The 22690-nt window shown below is 43.2% G+C and overlaps 2 protein-coding genes across 4 annotated transcripts in view; one reads left to right on the plus strand and one right to left on the minus strand.

Annotated features, from left to right (window-relative positions):
* LOC112232084 (inositol 1,4,5-trisphosphate receptor type 2) overlaps nucleotides 1–1618 on the minus strand; it is a 174668-nt gene extending 173050 nt beyond the window's left edge. For 2 of the 3 annotated variants that reach the window (XM_042323248.1, XM_042323247.1), the window contains exon 1: nucleotides 1198–1616. In XM_042323248.1, coding sequence (XP_042179182.1) covers nucleotides 1198–1289 — 92 coding nt within the window. In that variant the 5' untranslated portion in view covers nucleotides 1290–1616. Of the gene's footprint in view, nucleotides 1–1197 lie in introns of all 3 variants that reach the window. The other variant, XR_006083609.1, reaches the window with a different exon arrangement.
* A 9170-nt stretch (nucleotides 1619–10788) lies between these two features.
* The window catches only part of LOC112232085 (pleckstrin homology domain-containing family G member 7), a 36647-nt gene continuing 24745 nt past the window's right edge, over nucleotides 10789–22690 (plus strand). The window contains exons 1-3 of the mRNA XM_024398880.2: nucleotides 10789–11277; nucleotides 13212–14005; nucleotides 14996–15015. Coding sequence (XP_024254648.1) covers nucleotides 13370–14005; nucleotides 14996–15015 — 656 coding nt within the window. The 5' untranslated portion in view covers nucleotides 10789–11277; nucleotides 13212–13369. The remainder of the gene's footprint in view (nucleotides 11278–13211; nucleotides 14006–14995; nucleotides 15016–22690) is intronic.

Raw genomic sequence — 22690 nt, forward strand, 5'->3', positions numbered from 1 at the left:
CTGTATTATTGACTGTATGTTTGTTTTACTCCATGTGTAACTCTGTGTCGTTGTATCTGTCGAACTGCTTTGCTTTATCTTGGCCAGGTCGCAATTGTAAATGAGAACTTGTTCTCAACTTGCCTACCTGGTTAAATAAAGGTAAAATAAATAAAATAAATAGTCAATTATCTTCCGAGAGTCCATATTTGTAGAAAATCTCTGATGGTCCTTGGAATTAGCTGTTATTACTGATAGTAAACTTTCAATGGCTCAAAAGTACAATAGTACACCATTTCACCAAGTCAGTATTAGGCCTGCTCTGGTTCAGCAACCAGTACTCCCACACTCAGAGTAGGCTAGTCAATGATCTTCTGTACTCACAGAATGCCATACATTTACTTTAAACTAGAGTGCACCTGTAGGCATACCTTATTTGACCCTTCACTGTTTGATAAAACACATGAAAGTTCCTCTCAGTTCTCTGTACATTTGGAAATGTGTTCATTGCCCCAAAGTCAAAAATGTGATGAACAAAACAAATAGCAAAAGTTCTTAAAGTTAAAGTTTTCTATCATGACTGTGCAGATTAAAGCATCGGCCACAAGAGTACATTCAACAACCTAACCATTATTCAAGTTGCATTGGGGACACCCTGGTGAACATGTACAAAGTCACTACATCACAGGTCAAGGAAGACATGTTGAGCAAACAGCTGTGAGCAATCAAGTGAAATTCCTCAGCTGTCTCACAGTGCGTGCTGCTCTGCCAAGAGAGCCACGACCTTCCGTGAAAAAGCGTAATACTATTTTGAGTACGTAATGGATCACAACGCGATATTTTCCCAGGAAACCATTTGCCGTCCAAAGAGTAATAATGTGCCTGAAACCATGTGTGACTGGACATTGCACACGCATTGGCTACACTGGAGCGGTACAGGTCTACTTACATGCAGTTTACTTCATAATGTTTTGCATTCCTGTTATATTTGCATAAAATGTGTGAGGCTCATAGGCGGCATTTCCTCCTTGATGGAATCGCTTGAGTTAGGCCTTTCCTTCAACTTCCGACTTTTGAACCTCACACCCATTGACACCGCCATGTGTTACCAACATTGACTCATTTCATGTATTGGCCAACAAACGAACTTGTAGGCCTACATGCCATGGTTGTCACATTTTAATAAAACATGGTTAATATTTAATTAGAGGAACATACCCCAATGTACTGATGAAGCCATTGACAGTGCCTTCCGCGTAAAGCGACACAATGTCTCCAATATGAAGAAAACTAGATCTGTTGTCTGACATTTTCACTTAATTCTGTCCAAAAGTTGGCTTTCCAGGTAAGTAGGACATGCAGTAAGTAGTCTTGCTCTGATGAAGTGGTCTGCTGACACGTTACAGTGTACCTTGGCAACAAACATGCGTTTCACTCGTCAAATTGAAAAGACTAACGCCCCAAAACGAGACATGTTTTGCTGTTTTCTCCAGTCCAAATTAGAAAAGGACGACAATGCAAAAACTTTGAGTTAGTGTAACAAAAAAAACTAGTTTTAGTTCATGAATCCAACTTCTTCCCGTGTGACAGGCGGCATAATGTTCTTATTTTCGTATCAACTTTGGGGGAGGAGACTGGTTTTGTCAGAGCTGCAGATAGAGAGCAGCCTGCCTATCCCGTCAAAAGGGTTACCACAGTCACAAAGTCAAATTGGCTACATCTTAAACATTTAAGAAAACGTAATGTTAGGGTTGGGTATAAGATTAGTATTGTGGTTAGGTTTAAATGCACATTTTAACAAGATAAATAGTAGAAACGGGGTTTATGACTTTGTGGCTGTGGTACCTAGTGGCGACCCGTCTAAATTAGCTTAGGATAAGGTGTCTTGAAGTGAAACGCCCTCTGCCTGTAATTTTCACAGAAATCAAATCAAATCAAATTTTATTTGTCACGTACACATGGTTAGCAGATGTTAATGCGAGTGTAGCGAAATGCTTGTGCTTCTAGTTCCGACAATGCAGTAATAACCAACAAGTAATCTAACTAACAATTCCAAAACTACTGTCTTATACACACAAGTGTAAGGGGATAAAGAATATGTACATAAAGATATATGAATGAGTGATGGTACAGAGCGGCATAGGCAAGATACAGTAGATGGTATCGAGTACAGTATATACATATGAGATGAGTATGTAAACAAAGTGGCATAGTTAAAGTGGCTAGTGATACATGTATTACATAAAGATGCAGTAGATGATATAGAGTACAGTATATACGTATACATATGAGATGAATAATGTAGGGTATGTAAACATTATATTAGGTAGCATTGTTTAAAGTGGCTAGTGATATATTTTACATCATTTCCCATCAATTCCTATTATTAAAGTGGCTGGAGTTGAGTCAGTGTGTTGGCAGCAGCCACTCAATGTTAGTGGTGGCTGTTTAACAGTCTGATGGCCTTGAGATAGAAGCTGTTTTTCAGTCTCTCGGTCCCAGCTTTGATGCACCTGTACTGACCTCGCCTTCTGGATGATAGCAGGGTGAACAGGCAGTGGCTCAGGTGTTTGTTGTCCTTGATGATCTTTATGGCCTTCCTGTAACATCGGGTGGTGTAGGTGTCCTGGAGGGCAGGTAGTTTGCCCCCGGTGATGCGTTGTGCAGACCTCACTACCCTCTGGAGAGCCTTACGGTTGTGGGCGGAGCAGTTGCCGTACCAGGTGGTGATACAGCCTGCCAGGATGCTCTCGATTGTGCATCTGTAGAAGTTTGTGAGTGCTTTTGGTGACAAGCTGAATTTCTTCAGCCTCCTGAGGTTGAAGAGGCGCTGCTGTGCCTTCTTCACGATGCTGTCTGTGTGGGTGGACCAATTCAGTTTGTCTGTGATGCGTATGCCGAGGAACTTAAAACTTGCTACCCTCTCCACTACTGTTCCATCGATGTGGATAGGGGGGTGTTCCCTCTGCTGTTTCCTGAAGTCCACAATCATCTCCTTAGTTTTGTTGACGTTGAGTGTGAGGTTATTTTCCTGACACCACACTCCGAGGGCCCTCGCCTCCTCCCTGTAGGCCGTCTCGTCGTTGTTGGTAATCAAGCCTACCACTGTTGTGTCGTCCGCAAACTTGATGATTGAGTTGGAGGCGTGCGTGGCCACGCAGTCGTGGGTGAACAGGGAGTACAGGAGAGGGCTCAGAACGCACCCTTGTGGGGCCCCAGTGTTGAGGATCAGCGGGGTGGAGATGTTGTTGCCTACCCTCACCACCTGGGGGCGGCCCGTCAGGAAGTCCAGTACCCAGTTGCACAGGGCGGGGTCGAGACCCAGGGTCTCGAGCTTGATGACGAGCTTGGAGGGTACTATGGTGTTAAATGCCGAGCTGTAGTCGATGAACAGCATTCTCACATAGGTATTCCTCTTGTCCAGATGGGTTAGGGCAGTGTGCAGTGTGGTTGAGATTGCATCGTCTGTGGACCTATTCCCCAATGCTTAGCCCTATGCATTTTTTAATTACTTAAATTCATTAACACAATCACATTATTACACATCAATTCAATTTCACACCCTGCTAGGACTGTCATTCATAGCCCTTTTGTCTAACTGTGTTGTGTACTGTTTTGTATTCCCAGACAAATATTTTCCTGCCCTCGCGGAAGAGTTGAGCTCTTCTCCAACACCCTCTATCCATGATGAGCCCGTCATGTCCTGATGTCAAGCCACTGAAGACATCAACCCGTCCTGTCATGTCCTGAAGCCAAGCCTCTGAACACATCAAGTCTCGCAGCACTCGTACTGGTCAGACACCAAACGATATCCTGTACCTGGCAGCAGCTTCCATGGTCAACTTGGACAGCCTGATCCCCCAGCATCTGTCCATACAGTACCGCCTGCTGGCTTGTGAAAAATAAAGACCCATTGTACCTTGTTTTCTGTGTTTCTATGAACATGATACTCATTTGAACAACCTGTTCATTACTGTTTGGTTACATGAGGATTCAACAGACACTACAAATTATTACCTTTACAACTATAGTTTATTTGAGATGTAATACATTCACTATACTTGCTTATACAGTCCTCTCAGATGCAGTTTTGTGAAGAACCATAATCTTACCTGTATACACAAAATATTAGGAACACCTGCTCTTTCCATTACATAGACTGACCAGATGAAAGTTTATGATCCCTTATTGATGTCACCTGTTAAATCCACTTCAATCAGTGTAGATGAAGAGAAGACAGGTTATAGAAGAATTTCTACACCTTGAGACATGGATTGTGTATGTGTGCCATTCAAAGGGTGAATTGGCAAGACAAAATATTTAAGTGCATTTAAATGGGGTATGGTAGTAGGTGCCAGGCGCACTGGTTTGAGTGTGTCAAGAACTGCAATGCTGCTGGGTTTTTCACACAACAGTTTCTCGTGTGTATCAAGAATTGTCCACCACCCAAAGGACATCCAGCCAACTTGACAATTGTGGGAAGCATTGGAGTCAACATGGGCCAGCATCCCTATGGAACGTTTGACACCTGACGAATTGAGGGTGTTCTGAGGGCAAAAGGGGGTGCAACTCAATATTAGGAAGGTTTTCTTAATGTTTTGTACACTCTGTATGTTCATGACATGTTGTAATGCATACCCATTGACACAGAATGTCACAAGACCAGGGTGATCTACCATGCAAGGGCATGGTTCTTCTGGAGGCACCTGCGGACATCTGATAAACTATTGAAATAAGTTATACTGTAATATTGAATGGTAACGCTGATCGAGTATCTTACAATGAACTACAAAGTATCCTACACAACTGTGGAATCTCCTGGCAGTAGATGTTCTCCACCTCGGTTGGCATTGTCTGACAATGCCCACAGGTACACCTACTGTACATAAAGAAAACTAACATCAGACAAAATACAGCAGGTCTGTTACTCACTGTCCACAATTTCCGGTAAGGACACAAACATTCCAGGCAATATCGTCCTATAACACTGCTGTCCACCAAATGCTCAATTCTAATCACATATAGTTTGCTATGGAAAGCATATTCAGATGAAATCATATCTAGCCAAGATGCTAGTTAGGTCGCAATAACGTTTGATCTAGAATAGCTTATTTGTTGAGTATAATGCCAAATCTAACAAGCTAATAGGCATGCATGCTGTATCAGCTTTCACAATTATAGCATCGCAACAAATTGTCATAAAGGATTTGGGATATTTTTTGTATTTTGTTGTCCGGTTGAACTTTCAAGCGATGTGAAATGGAGCATGCACTGGGATCAAGCAAAGCTAGTTAGTTAGCTATAGCCACATTAATGTTACGGGTTGCAACGATTTCCAAATAGACTTACTGCATACCTCTTGGGATTTGCATTGGCTCATCATCATCTTCCTCATTAATTTCAGTGTCAGACTGGCTCATACATGTAAGGCTGGCTGTATACTACCTTGCACCATTGCTGGGCTAATGTTACAGTAGCTTTTCTGATTAAGTGGTGAGTTTGTTTTGGTTTGTATCAGCCAACCATAATTAAAAATCATTCATATTTATCATGTTATCCCCATGACTAGTGTTTTTCCAGGAGAGATTCTGGCTTCAGTACAAGCTGTTTTTAAAATACCTATTGATCAGTATGATTGAAGAAAATGACAAGTAACAGCTTGATGATACTTCAAAATAATTTATCGAAATCAAGTAGATCTAAAACAGCTGGCGTGAACCTTTAATTAAATAGTACAATTTAAGGTGAGCACGTTTGGGGCAAAATGCCACAATAAGTAACTTTATTGCGAACACAATACATTTTTAGAAACTTTAGGATCATTTGGACTGGAAGAGCAAAAATGAAAAGAGGGACCTTTACATCAAAACCTCATCATAGTGAGGGTATTAATAGTGAGATGTGCAATGCCATTTTGTTTCAATATTTGCTATATTTAATTAAAAATTAGATACCTAGACTTTAGCTTTTAAGAGTCAATTACAGAAAATGTCAATAAAAGGTATAAATTGTATTTTAAGACATTAATCTTCAGGAAGCATTTTGCCCAATAGAGGGGGGTGTTTTGCCCCGTTAATGGGGCGAAAACGCGCTGTTTCGAAGTTTCTGTTTTTATCAAATAACAAAAAACTATTCATTATGCCCACTTATTTCCATTCTAAATGTGTTTGCCCAAGGATAGCCAGTATGCACATATCTAAATCTTTGAAAACGTAGCTTTTTTTGTGTCAGAAAATATACATTTTCCTTAAGAGGGTGTTTTCCCCCAACATACCCTACTCATGGGGAGAGGATGGTCATGCATTAATGGAGGTGAAGAGTTGCATTCTGAACAGGCCTGTAAATGACTGCAAAGTTAAATCAAAAATTTAATTCCTGACAGAATTAAAGATATCCTACTTCCATGGATTTTGCTTCAAGATGTGTGTGTACAGCATCACATGATCCATAAAGATGAAGGTATATGTCTTAAAAGTCAAACTCTGAAGGATATTTACCCTTGACTATTTAACCTTTAACCTCTTGGTGACCCCTGGTATTCTCCAGTGAGTCTGCGGTCCATTGGACAGCTTGCACATTTTGGAGACGTGTTGGAATGTGTTGTGACCCCTCCCTTTTCTCATTAAGGACTAATCAGGGGGCATGTTCAGGAAGGTGCAATGTTACAGAACCTCCAGATATAAATGAGTTGTGTAGAACTAATCTCAAGTGGACAGATGCAGGTAACATAGGATGGTATCGAGTATCTGATTAAATTACGCAAAATTGTAGTATGGGTTTCTGAGGTAAGTGTAGAACAGACATGATTGTCTTTCGTGTAGAATAAGGAATTGTGTACACTCTATTCATTAAATGTCTATCTCATGCAACTGAATACAATTCTCTTCACCACTCTGTTCTCATAACTATGTAGAGAGATGATGATGCTGTTGCGGATAATTATAATGATGATGATTATTCTTCAGAACAGTGGTGAGTGCATGACAGATACTGAAACCAGAGGATGCCAATACTGACACCAGAGGACGCCATGGGGGCATCACTGATCATTTTAAAACCACACAGCCAGTGGCGACATGGTGATATAATCTATCCTACATTACCATCTAGTGTTCGCAGGTTATAACAATTACCTGCTAGTGAGGCAGAGTCAGTATAGAATACAGGTCTGGATTACAGTTATGAATGAATCAATAAATTAATTAATGACTATGCTCCATAGTCCATAGGATAGATAATCTTGAAGCTACAGGGTAGAAATCTATTCTGGTGTGTGGTTCTTTCTTTTTTTTTCTATGTATACCATGTATACTGTATTTATATTGGATATCCTGTATGTTGACTATGTTGACTTTGTATCTGTATTCTGTCTGTACATTGTCTATTGCTGGTAGCTCTTATTCACTAAGTCAAATTCTGGATATGTGTAAATAAATGTACTTGTAAAAGTGATTCTGATTCTCTTTCCTTTTTTCAGTCTGTTTCACACTCTCTCTCACACACACACAGACATTTGAGGGGGGGGGGGCGTGCTCAGGTGCTCAAAATAAAAAAGGGCAGCCTCCCAACCTTTCATAACTAAAAACTCATAACCTATCAACTGCCTCTGTAGCCAAAATGTCAACATTTCTACAACAACACACTCACTCATCTCAACACAGAGCAGTAGAGGTTGACATATGAGTGAAAATGTATTCCTGCCCTGTTTTGTCCTGTCAAATTTGTTCCTGGTCCTGTGCTGATCCCGCAAATTCTATAAGCCTGACACTTAAAAAACAAATCACTACCGTTCTGTCCCGTGCTCATTTTTACAAGCAGAAATCAGATAATTTCTTCGTTAGCTGCTCATCTGCCTGTCCCCCGCTCTGCATGTGAGTAGCCATAGCAACTGCTCCATTTGGCTGCTGCTTAGTGCTCATGACACAGTTGCCTGCACTCACCCAGTTAGTACATCAAATCAAGTGTTATTTGTCACATGCTTCATAATTAACAGATGTAGACTAACATTGAAATGCTTACTTATAGGCCCTTCCCAACAATGCAGTTAGAATTTTTTTAAAGGAAAAAATACACAATGAGTAACGATAACTTGGCTATATACACACACGGGGCACCAAATCGAGTCGATGTGCAGGGTTACGAGCTAATTGAGGTAGATATACTACATGACCAAAAGTATGTGGACACCAGCTCATCTAAAATCTCATTCCTAAATCATGGGCATTAATATAGAGTTGGTCCCCCCTTTGCTGCCTTAACAGCTTCCACTCTTATGGGAAAGGTTTCTACTAGATGTTGGAACATTGCTGCGGAGACTTGCTTCCATTCAGACAAAAAGTATTAGTGAGGTCAGACACTGATGTTGGCTGATTAGGCCTGACTCGCAGTCGCCGTTCCAATTCATCCCAAAGGTGTTCGATGGGGTTGCGGTCAGGGTTATGCAGGCCAGTCAAGTTCTTCCACACCGATCATGACAAACCATTTATTTATGGACCTCACTTTGGGCAAGGGGTATTGTCATGCTGAAACAGGAAAGGGCGTTCACCAAACTGTTGCCACAAAGTTGGAAGCACAGAAACGTCTAGAATGTCATTGTATGCTGTATCATTAATATTTCCCTACACTGGAACTAAAGGGGCCTAGCCCGAACCATGAAAAACAGCTACAGACCATTATTCTTCATCCACCAAACTTTACAGTTGGCACCATGCATTTGGGCAGGAAGCGTTCTCCTGGCATCCGCCAAACCAGATTTGTCCGTCGGACTGCCAGATGGTGAAGCGTGATTCATCACTCCAGAGAAAGCGTTTCCACTGCTCCAGTGTCCAATGGCGGTGAGCTTTTCACCACTCCAGCCGACACTCGGCATTGTGCATGGTGATCTTAGGCTTGTGGGCGGCTGCTCGGCCATGGAAACACATTTCATGAAGCTCCCGACGAACAGTTATTGTGCTGATGTTGCATCCAGAGGCAGTTTGGAGCTCGGTAGTGAGTGTTGCAACCGAGGACAGGCTATTTTTACGGCTACGGGCTTCAGCACTCAACGGTCCCGTTCTGTGAGCTTGTGTGGCCCACCATTTCGTGGCTCTGCTGTTGTTGCTCCTAGAAATTTCCACTTCACAAATAGCCAAATCCACTCATTTGAAGAGGTGTCCACATACTTTTGTATATATAGTGTATGTACATATAGGTAGGGATAAAGTGACTTGGTAACGGGATAGATAATAAACAGTAATGCAGCGTAGGCGATGGGTCAAAGAGTTCATGCAAAAAGGGTCAATGCAGATATTCCGGGTAGATATTGGTTGACTATTTAACTAACTATTTAGCAGTCTTATAGCTTGGGGGTAGAAGCTGTTCAGGGTCCTGCTGGTTCCCGACTTTGTGTATTGGCACTGCTTGCGTGTGGTACCTGAGAAAACAGTCTATGACTTGGGTGGCTGTTGTCAGACAATTGTTTGGGCCTTCCTCTGACACCGGGTATAGAGGTCCTGGAAGGCAGAGATTTCAGCCCCAGTGATGTACAGTCTGCACTACCCTCTGTAGCGCCTTGCAATCTATATTATTTATATTATATTTATATATATTATTATATTTCAAGCATTTCAAACACCAAGCGGTTGTGCAGCCAGTCAAGAGGCTCTCAGTGGTGCAACTGTAGAACCTTTGACGATCTGAGAGCCCATGGCAAACATTTTCAGCCTCCTGAGAGGGAAGAGGCGTTGTTGTGCCCTCTTCACAACTATGTTGATGTGTGTGGACCATGATAGTTCCGTAGTGATGTGGACACTGAGGAACTTGAAGCTCTCGACCTGCTCCACAACACCCCTGTATATCCTGCTCGAGCATTCTAAATGTAACGAGTACTTTTAGGTGTCAGGGAAATGTATGGAGTAAAAAGTACATTATTTTCTTTAGCAATCTAATGGAGTAAAAGTTGTCAAAAATATCAATAGTAAAGTACAGATACCCCAAAAAATACTTAAGTAGTACTTTCACGTATTGTTACTTTTAGGAAACACTGTTAAAGTAATGAAATATCAAGAAAATAACGTTTTTTGGTCAAATTTCTTAAAGGGGATTAGAATGTTACAAAGTCAATAAACTATCCTGCACCATTCCCAGAAAATTGTCGAAATGTTGTATGCAAATTATCTATAGGAAAAACATGCTCTCAGAAAACTCTAAGAAAAATATGGTTCTCAGAACGTTATGTGCTAGCTGGGATGTGTGCGATAAACGCTCTCTGATTTCTACACATAAAGAATTATACGGGATGGGAGGGATTTTTATCGGGTACGGAACAGGAAAGTCCCGGGGTTATCGAACTGTTGCGGGATCAGGTGAGGACAATACGGGAAAAAATTGACAAAACAAGTTGCGGACAAGAATGCATTTTCACTCCAGTGTCAACCGGTTTCCACTAGTTACCACAGCCACAGAGTAAAAATGGGGTAAATCGAAAAAAATGTATGAAATCAAAAAATCGCTTGTTGGTCTTAATTTAGGGTTAGCCGTAAGGTTAGTCGTGTGGTTAGGTTTAAAACACAGTATTAAAAGAGAAATAGTCGAAATAGGCCGGGTGTACGACTTTGTGGCTGTGGTAACTAGTTACTACCGTGTCATCTGCTTACATTGGGAATGACAAGTGAGTGTGTTTGTTGTAGAAAATAAAAATAGGCATATGTTGACATTTTGGCTACAGAGGCAGTTGGTATGTTATGAATCATGAAAGTCGATTTTTTTTTTTAGGGGGGGGTAGCCCTTTATTAAAAAACATTTTTAAGCAACCCCCAAAGGTCTGTGCACGGCCCTACACGCACGTGATGTAGCGGATCCTCTCTTTGTTCACACACACATACCTTTACCTCAACGATGGATAAAAAAGACTAGTAGTAAAACACATTAACCGTCCTTTAGTTCCTCCCACTGATTACACCGTACATATCACAATAACACTGCGGACAAATCCACTGTCTGAACTAAACTTTCTCGTTGACTCATAACACTCATTCAAATGTCGTGTAGGAAACAATTGGACACGCACGCACGATATCTTTCCGAGGCATTACACAAATCTCTGAGCTTTGTCATGTGAAAAGGAACAGTGGCGGAGACTAGTGCCAGGAGTTGCCTACACTTTTTTGTTTCACAGGGCGGTCTGATTGGCATGAACAACCCCGAGCGCAGCGCGACGGATGAGACATTGCGGAATAGAGAGGAGACACGACACACTGCCGGGAGTAAACACAGCTGGATTTGCTCTTCTTCAGTCGACACCTTTTACACTTTTGTCATGTGAGTAATTTGTTGTTATTTAGACTAACATTGGATGATGGTAAATGTAGCCTAGATAATGTTTTTCTCACTATAATTACCTCGTGGGTTTGCGGGGTTTCTCCATTGCAATCCGCACACTGCGACAACGCGAAAGTGTTCATAGGTCCTTATTTTTTATTGTTGGGAATTCTCATGTGTTTATGAAACAATCCTACCTGATTTGATTGAATAGCACTTTACATGTGTTGAAGTGGCCCAATGAAAACGTCTAATTGGAGTATTGGAAAGTTGGATCAGGTGCATGGGGCTCTTGTGCTGTTGTTTGTTTCCCACGCGATAAACTGTCATTGCATTACACTGAACTGATACGGTATTGCAGTGTAGTGCAGCTCCACTGTTGCACTGTATTCAATAATACAATATTTGGGTTGTTTTAAGTGAGCTTTAAACACCATAACTATCGACAATGACGAAGGTAAGACTACAGTTTTATTTTTTTTACAGGCAACGATAGCTACAGATTGTTCGCCAAGATTTTTGGTATCCATTACTGGGCATTACAGGGTAGGTACTGTGTGGCGTAGCACAGTACATTTTCGAGCAACCATAACTTCGCGATAGTATCTATGTTCTCAATTCGGCCAAACATCAACACTATATATACAAAAGTATGTGGACACACCTTCAAATTAGTGGATTCCGCTATTTCATCCACACCTTTGCTGACAGGTGTTTAAAATCGAGCACACCGCCATGCAATCTCTATAAACAAACATTGGCAGTTGAATGACCCATACTGATGAGCTCAGTGACTTTCAACGTGGCACCACCATAGGATGCTACTTTTCCAAAAAGGAAGTTAGTCCCTGCTAGAGCTGCTCTGGTCAGCTGTGAGTGCTGTTATTTTGAAATGGAAACGTCTACAACAACGGCTAATCCTCTTTCTCAGAACGGGACCGCCGGGTGCTGGAGCGTGTAAAAATCATCTGCCCTCTGTTGCAACACTCACAACGGAGTTCCAAACTGCCTCTGGAAGCAATGTCAACACAATAACTGTTAATCTGGAAACGTGTTCTCTGGAGTGATGAATCACGCTTCAACATTTGGCAATCCGACGTACAAATCTGGGTTTGGCAGATGCCAGGAGAATGCTACCTGCCCCAACACATAGGAGTAATAATGTCCTGGGGCTGTTTTTCATGGTTCGGGCTAGGCCCCTTAGTTCCATTGAAGGGAAATCTTAACGCTACAGCATACAATGACATTCTAGACGATTCTGTGCTTACAACTTTGTGGCAACAGTTTGGGGAAGGTCCTTTCCTGTTTCAGCATGACAATACCCCCATGCACAAAGCGAGGTCCATACAGAAAGGGTTTGTCGAGATCAGTGTGGAAGAATTTGTACTGGCCTGCACAGAGCCCCGACCTCAATTCCATCGAACACTTCATCCCAAAGGTGTAACACCGATTGCTAGCCAGGCTTAATTGCCCAACCTCACTAATGCTTTTGTGAACGAATGGATGCAAGTCCCCGCAGCGATGTTCCAACATCTAGTGGAAAGACATCCTAGAAGAGTGGAGGCTCTTATAACCAAAGAGGGGACCAACTCCATATTAATGCTCATGATTTTGGATTGAGATGTTTGGCCATGTCGTGTATCACATTATCTGGTGTACAATCTGTAGCTAAGGCGACAGTAGTCTTGGAGCTTGTTAGAGGGCCTACTTTCTGTACCTTATGAACACCAACTGTAAGCTAACTTCCCCCACCCTCTGTTGACAAAACATGTGCTAAGTATGCAGCTCACAAATCCACAATTTCAATGTTTCACAACTTGATCTGAACTCTGTACAAAAAAAGATTGACTTGACTGCACGCCCAGACTGCTTTGTTTAATTCGTAGGCTCTTGTATTAGACCTACCTAATACAGATATTTTGTTTATTTCCCAGAAACGTGTCTGAAACATAGTTGCTTGCTGATAAACTGCCAGTGGAATGCACCTGGATTATCTGACCCCAACACACCTGGTTAAAGACAAGTACCAACGGAAAACACCAACGGACTACCCTTTTTCTGACATTAGGCCTATAATGCCGTCTTGCTCAATATGTCTACTCTGAAACAGGTTCTAGTGCATGAGAATGGCCAGGACACAGAGAGAATTTTGGACTGGAGTTACATTGAGTGGCTAGAGAATGAGGCTGTGACGGGGGTGACCAATGTTGAGACGCAAACGGTCTCGAAACCCACTGACGAAAAGGAGACGCAGACCAGCAACCCGTTTATCATGCATATAGATTTGTCCAGAACGCACTCCAAACTAAAACACGTGCCGTTGGTCGAGGCCGACGGCTTGCTCACCCAGTTTGACCGACAGGCCCCGGCTCGCATTTCCACGTCCCCCACCTTGAGGAGGATGAGGAGCACGCGACGTCCGCAGGTGGACTTCCGGGACCCGGTGAGGATGGATAGCACACAAGAGGAGTCGGGTACGGAAGAGACACCATTCCTTTTGAGTCCCCTCTCGCCAGTACACAGGCACAAGTCTCCGTTAGCGGCCTGCCCCCCTCCCGATGGCGAAAACCACCATGATAATCAGCCCAATTCATCTGCAGGCCAGGGAAAAAGCAGATCGCATAGATCAAAGACTTTTAACAATGGTATCACTTGCACGAGACAAGAATCTCTGTCCGCACGTGGTGTGCAAAGATTTAGTAAAGACTTTGAATTTCCTGATGATCAGGTGAGTTAATGTTGTAATCACAAATGATTCAGTTGAGCACGAATTGCGCCCATATGCCACACTGGCTTTGAGTTTTTATCCGAGCCTTGTAAATCAGATGGCCAGTAGCTCCTCCACCACATTCCTCCTGGGTAGCAGCCCTCTCATTTTCCCTGGACTCCTGTGGTGGCTGCTCACAATGCCAGCTTTTGACAGCAAATGAATCAGCAGTTACATGCACTGACAGCTCAGCGCAGCCCCACCACCCAGCAAGCCTCAATCTTACTCACTCACTCACTCACTCACTCACTCACTCACTCACTCACTCACTCACTCACTCACTCACTCACTCACTCACTCACTCACTCACTCACTCACTCACTCAGACAGAGCTCCAAGGGGCCATGGGAAGGCAGTAAGGCTCCTCCACAAGCCTCCTATTCACCACCGTCAGCAGTCACCCAATAATAGGGGGGTCAGTGGTCAATAGAAAAAAAAAGGGGGGGATCTATTCATTGGGCTCCCGGCATTCAGCCTGGGCCATTCTCAATAGTCACGACATTCTCTACAGATATTAGAGGGCTATTTGGGCTATTCTAATTCAAACGACCACATGAAAGAAATACTGATTTGAAATGTTGAATTTGTTTGTGAGGGATATAGCTGTGTTATGTAGGACCAGGAGCCCTGTGTAATGTTGAGTTGTGTTATGTACACTGCACCTTTCATATCACACCCAAGGCTCTAATCATCATTGAGCTCCTAGGGCTGGTTTCCCAGACACCGATTCATCTTAGTCCTGGACTAAAAAGCATGTTCGATGGAGATTCTCTGTTGAATGTTCTTAATCCAAGACTATGGTTCATCTGTGTCCAAGAAACCAATCCTTAATGTTTAGATAGATGTACTGTTCACTGTCTGTTTACTCTTTCACATTAGTATCTGCTGTATAACAAGCCATGTTCAACATATAATTATCCTAACCAATGCTCTTTCGTCTCTATTTTACAGGACAAGGTTTGCCATAATAGGTAGGTGTGTTGCATGCTATTCCACAGAATAATTTGAATGTTATGTGTCCCCACTTGGCTTAGCCCAAAAATACCTGCACTGTGGCTTGCAGTTACCACACTGCCTGGACATTATTTCATGGCAGGAAGGGAATTTGCCTATAACCGACTCGCTCTGAATTATGTCATACAGTTAGGAAACTGGGATCGTATTCATTAAGCACCAAACTGAGGGGGAAAAAACAGATTGTTTTGCTTTGTTGTGCCCTAATGAACATGACCAAGCATGAAATGCATTCAACCACAGAAAACCCTTCTATTTGCTGGCCAACAGATTTTCTTGTCGAGTTTTCTTTCAATAGGGTTTTCACTACATTTATCTTTGAACCTTTAATTGGCATTTTGTCAACAGACTCAAAGCAAACCCATTGTATTTGTCACATGCGTTGTAAACAACAGGTGTAGGCTAACAGGGAAATCCTTACTTACAGGCCCTTGCCAACAATGCAGAGAGAAAATATAAATCATACTAACACAAGGAATAAATACACAATGAGCAACGCTAGCTTTGCTATATACACAGGGTACCGAGTCAATGTGCAGGGGTACAAGGTAATTGAGGTAGATATGTTCATATACTGTACATGGGGATAAAGTGACTAGGCAATAGGATAGATAATAAGCTGTAGCAGCAGTGTAGGTGATGACTCAGAAGAGTTAGCGCATAAAGGGTCAATCCAGATAGTCCTGGTAGCTATTGGTTAACTATTTAAGTAACTATTTAGCAGTCTTATGGCTTGGGGGTAGAAGCATTTTAGGATCCTGTTGCTTCTAGACTTGGTCACCTAGAATACATTGAGATAACAGGTTCAGAATATTAGGGATCAAAAAAGGCCATCTAAATAAATACATATTTCTGGTTCAGCACTAACTGATAGATTTTTTTGTTTTTGTTTGTTTAGACAAAGTTTAGGGTGAGTAACAACTGGTTTGGAGAGCCTTTATGCACAAAAATGCAGTGGTTTGATTCATCCTGATTCAAGTTCAATCCATTAAATATTGGAAGGTGAAAAAAGTATACAATAGTGGTTGAACAATAGGCTAGTCCAATAAATCTACCCTAATCCTCACTAATCACGGAACTGTAATGACAACAGTCCAGTCATCGTAAACTGTGCTCCAGGTTTAACCCGCTGCGTGTGGTCTGAATTCCACTAGGTCCCAAGTTATTGCACAATGTTAACCTAACATGATCCACTAATGCTAGCCACCCTTATGAACAACTACACAGACATGAAAGAAAGGTAAACTGATGGAAATAATGTCAAATGTGAGCTTATTTAAGCTGTTCTTGCCATAATATGGACTTGGTCTTTTACCAAATAAGGCTATCTTCTGTATACACCCCTACCTAGTCACAACACAACTGATTGGCTCAAACGCATTAAGAAGGAAAGAAATTCCACAAATGAACTTTTAACAAGGCACACCTGTTAATTGAAATGCATTCCAGGTGACTACCTCATGAAGCTGGTTGAGAGAATGCCAAGAGTGTGCAAAGCTGTCATCAAGACAAAGGGTGGCTATTTTGAAGAATCTCAAATATAAAATATATTTTTTGTTTAACACTTTTTTGGTTATTACATGATTCAATATGTGTTATTTCATCGTTTTTATGTATTCACTATTATTATACAATGTAGAAAATAGTTTAAATAAAAAATTTAAAAAACTTGAATGCGTAGGTGTGTCCAAACTCTGGACTGGTACTGTATGTGGGTATTATTGACTGTGGCTCCCGATAGTTCTTATTTACAATTTGTATGATGTTAAATATGAGCCACTGAGGTAAGCCCGGGCATATAGTTAAAACATTTTGAATAAACTCTGTAGGTTTGGCGGAACAGAAGCCTAAAGCTTGGGTCTCCAAATTTCAACCCCGCAAATTACGAGTTCATACAATTAAAATGTTGAATAGCGGCACAGCTATTTATAGCCTACTTTACTGTGGAAAAAAGGCTGCAACATGTTAAGTTGATATGATTTTCTGTTTGGTTCCAAATAACTTATCATATACATTTTTAAATTACAGTGCATTGAGAATACTGTTATTTCTATCAGAAAAAATTAAGTAGATGCTTTTTCCACTTGGAACTTGCATAGACACCTCTTTCTTTGATCTCCACCCCAAATGTGTTACTTGCTCGGGCAATTTCCCCTTGCTTAAGTTCATGGTCAGAATACATGTAGAGAGAGAAGTGCATCAAAAGGGAAAAAAGTACAATTTACTTGTGCATAACTGGTCTGAATTGCCCCCTTAGATACTTACCCAGAAAGACTCAAATCAAATTTTATTAATCACATACGCCGAATACAACCGGTGTAGTAGACCTTATAGTGAAATGCTTACTTACGAGCCACTAACCAAAAATGCAGTTTCCAAAGAGTCAATATGTACAGAGTCAATGTGTGGGGGCACCGGTTAGTTGAGATAGGATGTACATGTAGGTAGAGTTATTAAAGTGACTTTGCATAGATGATAACAACAGTGAGTAGCAGGATGCTCTCGATGGTGCAGCTGTAGAACCTTTTGAGGATCTGGGGGCCCATGCCAAATATTTTCAGTCTCCTGAGGGGGAATAGGTTTTGTTGTGCCCCCTTCACAACTGTCTTGGTGTGCATGGAGCATGTTCGTTTGTTCGTGATGTGGACACTAAGGAACTTGAAGCTCTCAACCTGCTCCACTACAGCCCGTCAATGAGAATGGGGGCGTGCTCGGTCCTCTTTTTCATGTAGTCTACAATCATCTCCTTTGTCTTGATCACGTTGAGGGAGAGGTTGTTGTCCTGGCACCACAATGCAAGGTGTCTGACCTCCCTATAGGCTCTCGTCATTGTCGGTAATCAGGCCTACCACTGTTGTGTTATCTGCAAATCTAATGATGGTTTTGGAGTCATGTCTGGCTGTGCAGTTATGAGTAAACACTGAGTACAGGAGGGGACTGAGCACGCACCCCTGAGGGGCCCCTGTGTTGAGGATCAGCATGGTGGATGTGTTTGTTATCTACCCTTATCACCTGGGGGTGACTCCGTCAGGAAGTCGAGTATCCAGTTGCAGAGGGAGTTGTTTAGTCCCAGGGTCCTTAGCTTAGTGATGAGCTTTGAGGGCACTATGGTGTTGAACGCTGAGCTGTAGTCAATGAATAGCATTCTCACGTAGGTGTTCCTTTTGTCCAGGTGGGAAAGGGCAGTGTGGAGTGCAATAGAGATAGCATCATCTGTTGGGGTGGTATGCAAATTGGAGTGGATCTGCGGAGAGCATGATCGAACAGTCTTCTGGAACAGCTGATGCTCTCCTGCATGTTTCTTAACCTTCCGGCGCCGACAGAGATGGCCGCCTCGCTTCGCGTTCCTAGGAAACTATGCAGTTTTTTTACGTGTTATTTCTTACACTAGTACCCCAGGTCATCTTAGGTTTCATTACATACAGCCGAGAAGAACTACTGAATATAAGATCAGCGTCAACTCACCATCAGTACGACCAAGAATATGTTTTTCGCGATGCGGATCCTGTGTTCTGCCTTACAACCAGTGTAACGGAGTGGATTACATGCAGCGACCCTAAAAAACGACTCAGAAAAAGAGGGAAACGAAGCGGTCTTCTGGTCAGACTCCGGAGACGGGCACACCGTGCACCACTCCCTAGCATTCTTCTCGCCAATGTCCAGTCTCTTGACAACAAGGTTGATGAAATCCGAGCAAGGGTAGCATTCCAGAGGGACATCAGAGACTGTAACGTTCTTTGCTTCACGGAAACATGGCTCACTGGAGAGACGCAATCCGAAGCGGTGCAGCCAGCGGGTTTCTCCACGCATCGCGCCGACAGAAACTAACATCTTTCTGGTAAGAAGAGGGGCGGGGGCGTATGCCTTATGACTAACGTGACATGGTGTGATGACAGAAACATACAGGAACTCAAATCCTTCTGTTCACCTGATTTAGAATTCCTCACAATCAAATGTAGACCGCATTATCTACCAAGAGAATTCTTTTCGATTATAATCACAGCCGTATATATCCCCCCAAGCAGACACATCGATGGCTCTGAACGAACTTTATTTAACTCTCTGCAAACTGGAAACTATTTATCCGGAGGCTGCATTCATTGTAGCTGGGGATTTTAACAAGGCTAATCTGAAAACAAGACTCCCTAAATTTTATCAGCATATCGATTGCGCAACCAGGGGTGGAAAGACCCTGGATCATTGTTACTCTAACTTCCGCGACGCATATAAGGCCCTGCCCCGCCCCCCTTTCGGAAAAGCTGACCACGACTCCATTTTGTTGATCCCTGCCTACAGACAGAAACTAAAACAAGAGGCTCCCACGCTGAGGTCTGTCCAACGCTGGTCCGACCAAGCTGACTCCACACTCCAAGACTGCTTCCATCACGTGGACTGGGAGATGTTTCGTATTGCGTCAGACAACATTGACGAATACGCTGATTCGGTGTGCGAGTTCATTAGAACGTGCGTTGAAGATGTCGTTCCCATAGCAACGATTAAAACATTCCCTAACCAGAAACCTTGGATTGATGGCAGCATTTGTGTGAAACTGACCGCACGAACCACTGCTTTTAATCAGGGCAAGGTGTCTGGTAACATGACTGAATACAAACAGTGCAGCTATTCCCTCCGCAAGGCTATCAAACAAGCTAAGCGCCAGTACAGAGACAAAGTAGAATCTCAATTCAACGGCTCAGACACAAGAGGCATGTGGCAGGGTCTACAGTCAATCACGGACTACAGGAAGAAACCCAGCCCAGTCACGGACCAGGATGTCTTGCTCCCAGGCAGACTAAATAACTTTTTGCCCGCTTTGAGGACAATACAGTGCCACTGACACGGCCTGCAACGAAAACATGCGGTCTCTCCTTCACTGCAGCCGAAGTGAGTAAGACATTTAAACGTGTTAACCCTCGCAAGGCTGCAGGCCCAGACGGCATCCCCAGCCGCGCCCTCAGAGCATGCGCAGACCAGCTGGCCGGTGTGTTTACGGACATATTCAATCAATCCCTATACCAGTCTGCTGTTCCCACATGCTTCAAGAGGGCCACCATTGTTCCTGTTCCCAAGAAAGCTAAGGTAACTGAGCTAAACGACTACCGCCCCGTAGCACTCACATCCGTCATCATGAAGTGCTTTGAGAGACTAGTCAAGGACCATATCACCTCCACCCTACCTGACACCCTTGACCCACTCCAATTTGCTTACCGCCCAAATAGGTCCACAGACGATGCAATCTCAACCACACTGCACACTGCCCTAACCCATCTGGACAAGAGGAATACCTATGTGAGAATGCTGTTCATCGACTACAGCTCGGCATTCAACACCATAGTACCCTCCAAGCTCGTCATCAAGCTCGAGACCCTGGGTCTCGACCCCGCCCTGTGCAACTGGGTTCTGGACTTCCTGACGGGCCGCCCCCAGGTGGTGAGGGTAGGCAGCAACATCTCCCCGCTGATCCTCAACACTGGGGCCCCACAAGGGTTTGTTCTGAGCCCTCTCCTGTACTCCCTGTTCACCCACGACTGCGTGGCCACGCACGCCTCCAACTCAATCATCAAGTTTGCGGACGACACAACAGTGGTAGGCTTGATTACCAACAACGACGAGACGGCCTACAGGGAGGAGGTGAGGGCCCTCAGAGTGTGGTGTCAGGAAAATAACCTCACACTCAACTCAACAAAACTAAGGAGATGATTGTGGACTTCAGGAAACAGCAGAGGGAACACCCCCCATCCACATCGATGGAACAGTAGTGGAGAGGGTAGCAAGTTTTAAGTTCCTCGGCATACACATCACAGACAAACTGAATTGGTCCACTCACACAGACAGCATCGTGAGGAAGGCGCAGCAGCGCCTCTTCAACCTCAGGAGGCTGAAGAAATTTGGCTTGTCACCAAAAGCACTCACAAACTTCTACAGATGCACAATCGAGAGCATCCTGGCGGGCTGTATCACCGCCTGGTATGGCAACTGCACCGCCCTCAACCGTAAGGCTCTCCAGAGGGTAGTGAGGTCTGCACAACGCAACACCGGGGGCAAACTACCTGCCCTCCAGGACACCTACACCACCCGATGCTACAGGAAGGCCATAAAGATCATCAAGGACATCAACCACCCGAGCCACTGCCTGTTCACCCCGCTGTCATCCAGAAGGCGAGGTCAGTACAGGTGCATCAAAGCTGGGACCGAGAGACTGAAAAACAGCTTCTATCTCAAGGCCATCAGACTGTTAAACAGCCACCACTAACATTGAGTGGCTACTGCCAACACACTGTCAATGACACTGACTCTACTCCAGCCACTTTAATAATGGGAATTGATGGGAAATGATGTAAATATATCACTAGCCACTTTAAACAATGCTACCTTATATAATGTTACTTACCCTACATTGTTCATCTCATATGCATACGTTGATACTGTACTCTATATCATCGACTGCATCCTTATGTAATACATGTATCACTAGCCACTTTAACTATGCCAGTTGGTTTACATACTCATCTCATATGTATGTACTCGATATCATCTACTGTATCTTGCCTATGCTGCTCTGTACCATCACTCATTCATATATCCTTATGTACATATTCTTTATCCCCTTACACTGTGTATAAGACAGTAGTTTTGGAATTGTTAGTTAGATTACTTGTTCGTTATTACTGCATTGTCGGAACTAGAAGCACAAGCATTTCGCTACACTCGCATTAACATCTGCTAACTATGTGTATGTGACAAATAAAATTTGATTTGATTTTGATTTGATGTTTCAGTGTTTTTTTGCCTCGAAGCAGTTTAGTTCGTCTGGTAGGCTCGTGTCACTGGGCAGCTCTCGGCTGTGCTTCCCGTTGTAGTTTGTATTGGTTTGCAAGCCTTGCCACATCCGGCTCTGACTCTCGTCGGTGTAGTACAATTCAATCTTAGTCCTGTATTGGCGCTTTGCCTGTTTGATGGTTTGTCGGAGGGCATAGCAGGATTTCTTATAAGCTTCCGGGTTAGAGTCCCGCTCCTTGAAAGCGGCAGCTCTACCCTTTTAGCTCAGTGCGAATGCTACCTATAATCCATGGCTTCTGGTTGGGGTATGTATGTATGGTCACTGTGGGGACGACGTCATCGATGCACTTATTGATGAAGCCAATGACTGATATGGTGTACTCCTCAATGCCATCGGTGGAATCCCAGAACATTCCATTCTGTGCTAGCAAAACAATCCTGTAGCTTAGCATCTGCTTCATCTTTTTTTATTGATTTATTCACAGGTGCTTCCTGCTTAAATTTAGCTTGTAAGCAGGAATCAAGAGGATAGAATTGCCAAATGTAGTGCGAGGGAGAGCTTTGTATTCAAAGTATGGGTGGTCCAGAGTTTTCCTCCTGGTTGTACATTTAACATACTGATAGAAATTTGGTAAAACGGATTTACGTTTCCCTGCATTAAAGTCCGCGGCTACTAGGAACGCCACCTCTGGGTGAGGAATACAGCTCATTCAATGCTGTCTTAGTGCCAGTCTCTGACATGTGGTATGTAAACAGCTACGAAAAATATAGATTAAAACTCTCGGTAAGTAGTGTGGTCTACAGCTTATCTTGTGATACTCTACCTCAGGCGAGCAATAGCTCGAGACTTCC

This window comes from Oncorhynchus tshawytscha, linkage group LG06 (genome assembly GCF_018296145.1).
Source record: "Oncorhynchus tshawytscha isolate Ot180627B linkage group LG06, Otsh_v2.0, whole genome shotgun sequence".
Taxonomy (NCBI): Eukaryota; Metazoa; Chordata; class Actinopteri; order Salmoniformes; family Salmonidae; genus Oncorhynchus; species Oncorhynchus tshawytscha.